At 31.3% G+C, this 12,678-nt stretch overlaps 1 protein-coding gene across 2 annotated transcripts; it reads left to right on the top strand.

The window, feature by feature from the left end:
• Positions 1-10,378: 10,378 nt before the first annotated feature.
• On the top strand, positions 10,379-11,418 carry LOC131060294 (transcription factor ABA-INDUCIBLE bHLH-TYPE-like). Of its 2 annotated transcripts, none has more exons than XM_057993469.2 (2): positions 10,379-10,685; positions 10,800-11,418. In XM_057993469.2, the coding sequence occupies exons 1-2, from the start codon at positions 10,524-10,526 to the stop codon at positions 11,163-11,165; spliced, it is 528 nt and encodes a 175-aa protein (XP_057849452.2). In that variant the 5' UTR covers positions 10,379-10,523; the 3' UTR covers positions 11,166-11,418. The 2 variants fall into 2 exon arrangements, with proteins under 2 accessions (XP_057849452.2, XP_057849450.2); XM_057993467.2 differs by having other exon boundaries at positions 10,388-10,685; positions 10,776-11,418.
• Positions 11,419-12,678: the final 1,260 nt, after the last annotated feature.

Here is a 12,678-nt window from a genome sequence, read left to right as displayed (position 1 = left end):
CCAGTAATAGATATAAACATGTGTTGTTAGCTGATGTACCAACCAATCAACACAACGACTTGTAGCACGCTCAATTGTTTTCAAGAATCGTATATTTAGGTGTGAGTGGTAGGACTCTATGGCACCATTTGTCTCCTGTCCTACATGTTTTAGCGTATGGAAACATCTAGCCCACATACTCAATCTATTGGACCATCTTCCCTTAAAATATTCAATGAATTAGAATTGTGTATTTTTAAAGTCTTCAATAGATATATTAATTGCATTCCTTTCTAAATCTTCATCCATTGAATGATGCATGATAAATCCAAGTCTATCAAACATCTCTCATCTAACTACATTCTTTTTTACCTTTGCAATCAAGTTCTTTAGCCATGCACGTCTAACATGCCAAGAACACTGATATACATCACATTAAAACACTTCTCTACATCATGGATATTTTTACTCAGTATTTAATTTTCTTTTAAAGGATGCATTGAAATATTTACAAAAATTACAAGGGTTGAATGACAAATGAAACACCTGATAGCTTTGATCTCAGCACCTGCATCATCCACCATAAATGTGTTTAGACTCCACTCGATATTCTTTATGTGAACCTATTGGAGAAGAATGTTCACCCAATATGCAATATCATGTGCACAATATCTAGACATAATGACCCATGGCATGGGCACACCCATATGCTTGGAGTCGAATACAAGCATTGTATACAATTGAAACTATCATAAGGAATAGGGTATGATGTATTAGTACTATATTTTATTTTGAATATGGGTATGTGTTTGATCATGAGGGGCCAAAAAGTGGCAATATCTTGACTAAAGTCCTGATTGATAAGCTGATTAAAAAATATCTATAAATTTCAAACGGTATCACATTTTTTGAATCTGAAACATGTGTCACATTATATGCTTTGTATACTATAGGATTAAAAAAAGAAAAATTAAATTTCATAAATTTTTGACCAAGTGATGGTGGCCAAAACACACAATTTTTTAATATTTTTAAAAATAAAAAAATCATAATTAATTTAATTTATTTTTAAAAAAATACAAAAAAATATGTGTCACATCTGGACATTAGTCTTCTACTTATATCTAAAATCTTATTAAAAATTATTATTATTTGATTATGGTTAGGGTGGTTAGACAAACACCTGCTTCTTATCTTTTTCCTAAAATTTAAGTACTACTGCATTGAAATTTTAAATTTTTGTCAAATAAATTTAATTTTTTTTAGAAAACAATTAGTAGCTTAGAAACTAAATTCAATTTTTGATAGATTCTATTCTTATATTTTTTTAAATAATGTTGGTAACTTATTCAATTTTTTATGTCAAGTTGCCTAACTCTATTTTTCTAATTTTTATTGCCACTTAGGCCCTATTTGGCCCACCATGATCTTGCACATACCCATATAAACAATTTTAATTTAACTCTACCAAGGAATACAATACATACCTTCATCGCATTTGTACCAAATATAGAATCCATGGCCAATTTGTTGTTGTGGTCATATATATTGAAGCATCCAATCAAGTTGTTTTGGCAATTGAATCCCTAGTACAAATGGTACTTCCCCATCTCCATCATTAGTGGCACTATACTCCTAATATGCAAACCACTTTTCGGTGTTTGCGAAAACCCATTTTTGTACTGAAATAGCATCAGTACTATGAAACATGTATCTTAATGTCTTAATTTCGTGCAATGTTTGCAATATCATCCATGGTGACAAAATCATCCCTAGAAGATTGAGCCTAAAATATGGTCATTTTCTCATGCACCAATTGCTTATGTTTTTTATGCACTGCATCTATGGGCATGCCAAGAAAAAGTAACGACTCCACCCATTGATGCAATTTCTCACTAATGTATGGTGCAAAGAAGGACCTAGTTCCCAAAAACTCATTGTTCACTTGACCATGACAAGGTATGCCTTCCTTGTCCACATGTTGAACTTGGTGGTACCATATCAACACATGGTTTGGCTTACAAATCATTATTCATGTGCTAAAATGACAAGTACAACCATATTGTGTATTTTTTCGACCAGGTCTACTACCTTTCCCTGATTTGAGAACTAAAGAAGGATCAAAAGGCGTTGCATCTTTTTTCTTGTAGTCTTTTGGTCCATGCATGCACCAATACCTATGAAAATCATAAAGAATATACATATTATTAAAACCTATAGTTAAAAAGTTATTAGAGATGTATTCTCTCACTACACAATCACAAGTATAAACATTTCTAGTTAGCATATTACTCTTACATGTAATATAACAAACAACTATTAATCCTACATTTTATATTAGAACAAAAAGGGGATTTCCTTGTATGACTCTTATGAAATTAAGTTGGGTATGAGTCGCGTGAACTTTCTCCCTCAATAAAATCTTTCAATCTATTAGCGTCAATCCAAGATGAAAATAATTTTGAACCTTTAAGGACATACTTCTTCCATGAAAGATCTTCGTATGAAAATTTTCCACTACATGGGTGTTGAACTGCTTCATCCATGATGTGATACCAAACAACATCCATCTAGTATATAATTTAAAAATGCTAAATTTTGATTAGAAAATATCCACACATGGTATGACATGCTTGGTAGAAATTCTAATAGACCATAAAAATGTGAGACCAATCAACATCTGTCTAATAGACCATAAAAAATTTAGAATTTGATTAGAAAGTATCCACACATCCATCTAATAAAGTTAAAGAAAAGATGAACCATAGAAAACAGAGAGGCATCAAAACGTGAGAAAAAGAATCTGAAAATTTAAAGCCAGCTTTGAAAGAAAATTTATGATGCCCCACTGAGAGATAAATTGGCTCCAAGGAATAGTCTATAGTTAGTTTCAAGTAGAGATATTATTTATCATTTTTTATATTGCTCATTGATTCTCCAATTCAATAACTATTAAATGAGTTATCTTTAGAATATGGTTGGAATTATTGATTTTATGTGAAAACAAGTCTATCCCAATTTGGGAATATTACAACTATGCAGTTCAGCTTCTTCAAATTGAATATATTTAAACATCAAAGGGTTATAAAGGAGTCCATATTAATCAATTTTAGATATCAGCCAAAGGTTAGCACTCGTGGTTTCCTCTTGGAACAAAAGATTTACAAGTCATTGTCACCATTGAGTAGAGAAATTAAAGATGCATCAAATAACTTAGGTTGTATGAATTCTTGTGCATGGTTGTGAAGCTTCAATGGTTGTATTGAGACCTTAATACATTGTAAATTCACTGATGGATAATAGATATGAGATGCTTTTTCTCCTCTTGATGGAATTTTCCCCTATTTAGGGTTTCCCAAGGTCAAAATCATTGTTATAGCCATTGGCATGCAATTTCTTATTGCCATATTATGTTTCAATCCTATTTATCATAATGCATTAATAAAACATATTGTCACCATTGAGCAAAGCTATTAAAGAAGCATCAAATGGCTTATGTTGTGCAGATTCATGTACATGGTTATGGAGCTTCAAATTTGTATTGAGAGGTTACTACATTGTAAATTGACTAGTTGATAGTGGATATGAGATGCTTTTCCCCTCTTGCTGTAATTTTCCCATGTTTAAGATTTCTCTAAGTAAAAAATTTTGTTAGTATTGATGTGCAGTTTCTTGTTCTAATTTTATGTTTCGATGCTCTTTATCATAATGCATGAATGCAAAAAAATGTATAAGTGGAAATAAAAACTGATAACACTAAAATGCACTATCTAAGGCCTGTGTAAGAAGCCAAACATAAAGAATCCATTTCTAATGAGTGAAGTATCTCACTCAACTTATGGGTCACCACAAAGAAAAAAACCAAATTAACTTCTTTGCCCTCATTAACTATAGGTTTAAAACATGAGGGAATAGAGAAAGCATGAAATGTGTAGAAAGTAGAAAAGAAAGTGGGGGTTAGAATATTACACGTAACACTCTGGATAGAGATGTCAAATATAAAGTGACAAATGATGCAACTAAAACAAGAAAAGATAGAGTTTGATGAAATATTTTGAAGTTAGAACAAGGGGAAATTAATTCTTATATCCGTTTTGAGATGCAACAAGAATGTAAAGAAACTTATATGGAATTATTTGTAATTTTGAGTGATATTTTGGATTTACATTCACCTTAAAAAAAGAGAAATGCAATGGAAAATTTTGAATAATTACGTCAATCTTTATTGATAGATATTAAGGAGGAATTATGTATGAAATTTATAAAGAGACCATTAATAGTGAATCCTTAATTGGGTTTGAATAAATAATATTAAGGGGAAATCATGTATGACATTTGTGATAGATATTAGGAAGTAACTTCTTATATGTGTAGTTTCCAAGTGATAATGATAGATAAAGGACTTTGGCCAAGTAGAAAATGAGTGAAACTAGGAAAATAAGCCATGAAGAAAAGAGAGAAAGAGATTCAATCGTAGAGAATAGATTAGGAAAAAGGATAATCACTAACCATTCAAAATAAATTAGGAAGACCTTTACCTCCTCCAAATATGGTTGCACATAAAATTAAGGTCCCTATTTTTTATAAATACACCAAGGATGCTAGTGAACATATCTTTACCTTGTAGTATCAATTTAGTGAGGTTGTCTTTAAGGATGAGAAAACCAAATTATATAATATTGTAGAGACCCTCAATGATGAGGTACTAGGATGGTGCATTAAAGAATACCCTAACCTTGACAAAAAATGGAAATAACTGAGTGACTTAATTTTGAAAAAATTTCACTCACCTAATATATGAACAAAAAACATAAATAAAATATTGAAGAAGGACAAAACTAAGGAAAAATGTGTAAAATATTATGAAGAATAATTTAGAAGTGTGGTCAAAAAGATAGAAGAAACATTGACATTAAAGAAATGCAATGCGTGTTTTATGTTAGGGTCAACCTATCATATCATAGATAAAACATGGGGTTTAGCTATAAGAGTATTTAATTTTTATTTGGCACATACTAGTGGGAACTTAAATTGAGAGAAATTATAATACCACTTAACAATATACACTATAATTTGGTACCACAAATTTAAGATATATAACCATCTATGAGTTACCATGATAACTAGATTGGGGGGAGGCTAACACAATAATAATAGAGGTATTAAAGAAAGAGGAAGGACATAAAGACCATAATATTATAACTATGGTAAGACAAAACATTATGCTAGTAAGTGTTGAAGAAAAAAGGGAAGAAAATACAAATGTATTTTTTTAGGTGATAAATAACATGATATTTATAGTTGTCCCAATTTTAATAGCTATATAGGAATGTGATGGTACCATGATTAGAAAGTGAATAATTGTCTAGTCCACTTGTAACTCATGATGACAATTAGTAATGAATACTTAAATTAGAGAAGACAATGCTACATAATGTAAGAAACCAATCATAGAAAACAAACGTAGAAAAGGAGAATCCTCATTGAAGAAAGAGAAATTATTAAATAAAACAAAGAGAAAAAAAAAAAAAGGAGGAAAAACTCAAGAAAGAAAAAGGCTACATAGAAACTTAAGAAAAAGAGAGAAAGAACTTTAGTAATTATTAGGGTTAGATAAATACACCCTTGATATTAGATTTGAGAATATGGTAGGAGATTTATGAAAGGAGGAATTAACAATAGATGATAAAATCCACCATCTTCTCATTTGTTCCTTGATTACAATGTATAACATTGATGAAATTGACTTGAAATCTTATGTTAAATTGAATATATTCCATTAAAAGATAAGTGAAGGAATCCATAGAATATAAAGGTAAAGAGTAGAACAATTTTACTATTGTTTCCTTAATGAATAGAGAAAAAGCTAATTTATGAATTGATCATCAAAATAATAATCAATGCACATTTATTTGTTAGGGATTGAATGTATATAAATGGATCAACTATCCAATTATACATGTGTACCAATGTTTAGCATGATGAACTATGGGTCTTGTGTATATTTGTTATAGCCAAACATATTATTTTATAAAGCAGGTTTGAGGTTTTATCCTGCGGGGTGTAAGATGATAGAAGAATAGAATGCTAGCATTATATTATTGACATTCTTGAAGTAGATGGTAAACATAGTGTTAGGGGTATAAATTGGGATGTTGAGGGGTATAATATTAAATTTTCTCATTTTATGATAAGAATGTGGTAGGGGTTTTGAGGTTAAGAATAGGATAAGAGAGGAAGTGGAAATTGTGGGAAGAGCTCAAAACAAGCAAGATAACTTAAGGGTAAGGGTTGAGAAGGTAGCACATAATGGTAGGAGGTAAAACAATTGCATAAAGGGACATGATTATAACTTATAAAAATAAAGGAATTGAGAGAGAGAGCAGGAATGTGGGTTGGCTGAATATTAGGCATGAAAATTCTAGTGAAGGAATATTGTGTGTTAGGGAAAAAAAAAAAAAAAAAGAGGTTGGCTAGAAGAAAGGGATAAAGGTATGAAAACTAAACTATAAAGAGACATGAGCATGGATAGTATATCATATACCTTGAAATAATTTTAACCTATCAAGATGGGTGATGATACTTTTTAAGAAGTGTGCAACTGAAGAGAGATAGGATTAGGTGACATGATTATGTAGGCTACAAGTTGGAGGAGATATCTAGATGATGGTCAATTTTGGTGAGCAACAAACTTAGCATCAGCTAGTGGGAGCTCATTATCAAAGTGGTCATCTTTGTGAGATGTGTAGAATGGGACATCATGTGAGGTGGATGACAATGGAAGAAAGATAATGAAAGACGGAAGATGAAGGAAAATACATAGATAACTTTAGATGAGGGTTCCTATAAGAGATAATTTACTTGAAGGAATGGTCAAAGAAGGAAGGATAATAATTTATATCAAAGAATAAAAAAATGATTTATCCTTATGTATTATACGAAATTTTAGTAGAAAAATATGGATTTTATATTTTTTAATGAAAATAATTGACAAAGACAATAATGTAGTAATTGTGATAATAATTTATATCAAGCTTCACAAAGAGGTCAAATGCCAACTTTGGCTTATTTTATTGGCATTTTGTCTCCTCAATTTATGTTTTGATTTGGGTTTACTTTCAATTTTGGTTTTTTTGTTTGAGTTCTGGATATTTTATTTTTGGTGTTTTTATTCAAGCTCTAGACATTTTGTTCAATTGTGATGTTTTAGTTACTTCCGCGAATTCATTATATTATATGCTTTTTACAAAAAATATATATATATATATTAGAAGAAATAATAAGTCACTATGTTCATAAATACAAAATGCAGCTATGATCATAAGTGCAAAAACAAGGAATACCTATCTAGGTTGCGTGAGTTAGGGAAGAAGATATAGGCCATACATTATCCATCAAATAGAAAATTACTTTGGTGTGTAGGCCTAAAAAGGGAAATGAGAAGGTGAAACAAGAAATGAAATGGGATGGAATGACAATGGAAACGGAGAAGGGAAAATGATGGAAGAATGCATTTAAAGGTGTACATATGATGTTTACATGAAGATCAGAATCCTTATGTCAGCATTCACTGACAATAGAGAAGAAGAGCAGTAGTAGAAATGCAAATAACAACACAAGAATGTGCATTTTGAGAGCCATGGTATTCTTATTACAGGCCTGATGAGAACCCAAAGCCACAAGATGCAATTTACAGCTAATCAAAATTTTATAGAGATGGATTAGCTCTATGCACGAATTTTTGCTTAAGATGGATTTGATATATGCATTGGCCTGGAGTTAAATATTTAATTATATGATTCATTCCTAGAAAGAGACAAGAAAGAAAAATATGACTAGATCATAGATCAATCATATAGAAACCCTGAGGGGGACATCCAAATGAGTTCCCTATGAAGTATACCAAATTTTAAGATAATAATATCTAATTTACTTCCATTTAAAGAATGGGAAAAATATATTCTGGTACACCTAATGTGTGTTTCTTTTATTGCCCTTGAGGTAGTGTGCTTACTATGATGTTGTAGACAAAATGCTAATAAATGTGCATGTTAGTGAGTCATTTGAAATGTGACACCAATTAAAGTGACCTTAGTTTCAAAAAAAGAGTATAGTTGTGTCCATGTCTAAATGTTAAATAAGTTGGGCATGATAAAATAATCCTTCTGAAGGTGAAAACCACTCTGGTGGTGCCTTGGGCAAGTAACATGGTGAAATCCTAGTTGCAAATTCTATGTGTAATATTCATTATTTCCCACCTTCTATTCGTATATATAATCCCATCTTTCCATAATATAATTTATAATGGCTTGTCTTGATCAATCTTCACTAGGTATCTTTCGCGCCATCCCTTATTCAAACATTGGAGATTACACCTACATTCTATTTGGGATTAGGTTGACTGTATCTAGAATTTTTAATCATGGCCTTCATGATTTCATGCATCCATTACAACCATTTCCATAATAAACATCCATTGTCGGTAATAAAAAAACCATACATCTTCCCATCCTATTCCACCCATAATAAATTTTGATATTCCTAAACTTCGAATTAAACTAAATAAACAATGCATACCGACATTCACACTTCATAATCATAATAAACCAACTTGCAAACATGGCATCAAACATCGCATCTATTTACCTATCACCTATTATTATTCGATCATCTATGCCCATGGGGATGTATCTTTCCTATTTCTAACATGATCTATAATTATAATTCATTTTGCCATTTTTTAGAAAGAAATATGTTGGCCCTATGTTATGTTGTCCAATATTTTTTAGGATCAATCTATATCTTGGTGTGTTTTGATGGGTGTATAATGAGACATATCATTTTTTTTTTTGTATCAATTGTTTGTGCTTGTTCTATACATGACCCGCCAAGATTGGTTAACACCTTGAGTATTGTGATTTCTTTACATAGTCCCACCAAGTTGATCCAAGGGCACGTGTCCATTTTGCAAAAATTAGCTTAACCTAACCTATTCTTTATCCAATCATCCCCAACATGATTTTCCATCTTTGCCCACCCTATCAACTAGCCTAAACCTTCTACTTATCCTTTGTATCATTTCAAAAAATTAAATAATTGTATCCATTGCACACGACCAACATACACTACATCTTAATCCATATATCATCTATATTAACATTTATATTATTTTAAAAATTGGCATTATCATTTTCATTCACATTTTATATAAAAAAATTTCATTACTATTCATATTTTTCATAAAGACATTTGCATTATCATTATCTTTCATATTTTCAATAAAATCATATAATTTTCACTACATACCATAATAAATTCATCCACGTACATAAAGAATCAAAATACGTAGATATCACATATCATAATTAATCCATCATAATAAAAAATAAAATCATAGCATAACTCTACACATAAAAAAAAAATGTGTCCCATCAATAAATTACACACGTGTGTCAGGATACAATGTCATATACACGTCAAAATGGCTGTGTCAAATACAAAATCATGATGCCTATAGCTGGTGCTCCCACCCACACACAGTGAGTCCATGGAGGAGGTGGTCCCATAGCAATGGGTGACCTCAATCTCGCTGATACTAATTTCTGAGATCTGATACTCTCCACTTAGCTTGACGCCCTCCTATCTACTAGTAGTATTGCTTGATATATAAGTCACAATAGTATTGAACGTCCCTAACTACCCGTGCCAGGTCCCTAGATGCAGATAACCTCTCTTGGGCCCCTACGCTGATACAGATAACCTCACTACTTCCTTCTCCTATCTCACCGTGGTGAGATTTCTATATGACCTCTGTACGCTGTCAATCTAGCTGCATCCTTCTCGGTTGTCAATATTGCTATTTAATCTGACACACATTAAGTTTTGATTTTTAGATTTAAATATAAAACATTCATAATTGATTGACGTTCTTTAAATTTAATATGTTACTTAATGTGTAATTTAAGACTAATCCTATTTGATTCCATCTCCATGTACTCCATGTACTCCAGCCATTAGTTCCTACAATGGATAATAGCAATATGTCTTTTGAAAGCCCAAATTGAAGCGATAGATGAGGAGGAGACCTCAACTACAGCCAGTGTCACAAATAAGTCAATATCCCAAAAAAACAAAAATACAGAGAATGGACAATAATGTTTGTGATTGTAGGTAGCTCATTGTTGGGCCATGGCTGAAAGACATCACCAACACGTTTCCAAATAATGACATTATTATCGCACACATGCATTCATTTTCTTTTCTCTTTTTACTATTAGTTATTTGATTTAAATAGTTATTTATATTAGACTCTGAATCAGCAGAGATACATGGACACAATTGGTAGTTTTTTTCAGAAAGCGATAATGTATTTATAGTCAAATTCTTATAGCACGCTAACTTAACAGTCAAGGTTAGGAAACCATTTTATCTTGCGACTACATGTGATTTTTAAACCAAGTTTTATCCCATGTGAATTTGGTTTTGCCACTTTTTAAGGAAAGAATTTGATCTCCCAACAAACGAAAGGCTGTGCAGGGCTTACTATGTCTAGAAACCCTAAATCAACTGATTTGTTGGGAGCACTGAAACAGATAACTGAAACTACAAATATTGAAAGAGGAACGGTTGCAGAGAGGTTGAGGAGGAACCGAATGAAATATTTCTGTGCAAAACTCGAATCTCTCATACCAACGACTTTGCCAAAGGTAACAATTACAAACTCAGTTTTTCTGGTTTTCTTCAAGAAAAGACCAACTTAGTATTTTCGTTTTTTCTCTATCTGAGAATTGTTGTAGGCTAACAGAAGTGGTCTACTGGAGGATGCTGGCAATTACATTAAAGAACTGCAGGAGCAACTAAGCCAACTGAAGCGAAAGAGAGAGAGTCTTCAAGAGAAGCTACATGAGAAGACGGTGAAGGAAAAAAGAGAGGTCCCTAGGGTTGATGTGGAGGTTAAGGAAAGGGAGACTGTAATTATCATCAGTAGCATTAGAAGGCCGAGGCACTTTTGGACGGTGATCATGGAGGTTGAACAACACGGTCTAGATGTAAATATGTCACAGTTTTCTTCAAGTGACTTCTTTGTATATCTCTACTTCCATGCAAGTTTAAGAGAGGGTATGAAAGATGTGGACCCTGCTCAGCTGCAGAACTCTCTAAAAACCAGGCTGTTAGCTGCATATTAGGTTTTCATGAGGAGGATGGAGTTGTTTAAGATTCCTGCCATGTATCAAGTTTTCTGTTTACACAGGAGATGTATTGGATGGTAGGAATATGTCTGGTTAAGGCCCAGATTGATGTAATGGATAAGACCTCCACTACAGCCAATGTCACAGATACGCCAATGTCCTAAAGAAACAAAAAAAAAAATAGGGATAGTAATGTTTGTGATTGTAGGTAGCGCATTGTTGGGCCATGATATTTCTCTTATTATCAGCACGTTTCGAAATAAAGACATTATTATCGTACATTTGTATTGCCTTTTGTCTTTTTTTAATTACTTATTTGATTTAAATAGTTATTTAAAAAGAGAAATTATTGTACTCATACAATCACTATGATCTTTATAAGTCTCGATCATTACAGATACTGATGCAATGGACGCAATTGGTAGTTTTTATGATCATAATTAATTTTTGTTACGAAATGATAATTTATTTGTAGTCAAATTTAAATTAAATTTCAATAAAACAAATTAAAGTATACAATAACTTTCTTCTAGGTAAATAGTAAATCATATAGTGGTTGAATAGAACAAGTGACTTTCACTTCAATATTTTTGGGACCCTTCTCTTACATTTGTCCCCCTTTGTATGGTCATTTATATTATTAAACATAATAGAGATGAATTATATATCAATTTGAAGCATGTCAAATGGTTGCTATAAACAAAAATAAATTGACATATCAGAATAATATCTTTATTTTGATGATCTTAGAGAAGATAATCATTATTTTAGAATAATGTACAATTTATCTTAAAACTTTGCTTGTCAAACTAAATATTGAAATAGGGTGCAATGATAAACATATTAAAATCTTCTTTTTTTTTTAACTTTTTTTAATAAGGTATAGCAAAAATTATATTTTTTAAAAAGATATGAGTGATAACTTTAAGAAACCCTCCCCTCAAAGAAAGATATAAAATATTAGCGAATTTTTATGAAATGTTTTGGTAGAATATCTTGGTGAATCTTAGAAAATAACACAAGTATGCGTTAATTACTATTGCAAATAATTTCAATTAAAAAAATAAATTCTTATAGAAAAGTATATGATTAAGGTGGAAATCATTAATGAGTTTAAAGGATAAACACTACTTTATTTAGTTACTAGCATTAATTTAAATGAATCTAATAGCCCTCTTTGTATTTCATCACATAAAATGTACTTAAAATTTGTAATACTCATGGGGCCCAAAATTGTTTTTATACCATTGATTTCCATCAAGGCCAACAATTGAAAAGAAACTCAACTCCCATGACCATTACAACTTGTAGGGACAATTTACCTCATGGAATGCAATGATGGTCATTAGATTACATTTTGAATCACTGGTGGCAACTAAAGATTGTTGGTAGAACCCTAAAGTAACTAATAATTACAATGTATTATTAGCGAATTAATTTAATATTTTACAATAAATAATAAAATTTTGGCGAATCTAATCCAACCATTGTAAAAATGTGTCGATTTAGG

This window comes from Cryptomeria japonica, chromosome 1 (genome assembly GCF_030272615.1).
Source record: "Cryptomeria japonica chromosome 1, Sugi_1.0, whole genome shotgun sequence".
NCBI classification, from domain to species: Eukaryota; Viridiplantae; Streptophyta; class Pinopsida; order Cupressales; family Cupressaceae; genus Cryptomeria; species Cryptomeria japonica.
The sequence above is the reverse complement of the archived record's forward strand: the minus strand, read 5'-3'. Positions and strand labels throughout refer to the sequence as shown.

What these genes read in the sequence shown, in the direction of transcription:
- LOC131060294 (XM_057993467.2), top strand. Translation starts at nt 10,524, where the DNA reads ATGTCTAGAAACCCTAAATCAACTGATTTGTTGGGAGCACTGAAACAG. An exon ending in TACCAACGACTTTGCCAAAG is followed by an intron (nt 10,686 to 10,775) that starts GTAACAATTACA and finishes GAATTGTTGTAG; the next exon opens with GCTAACAGAAGTGGTCTACT.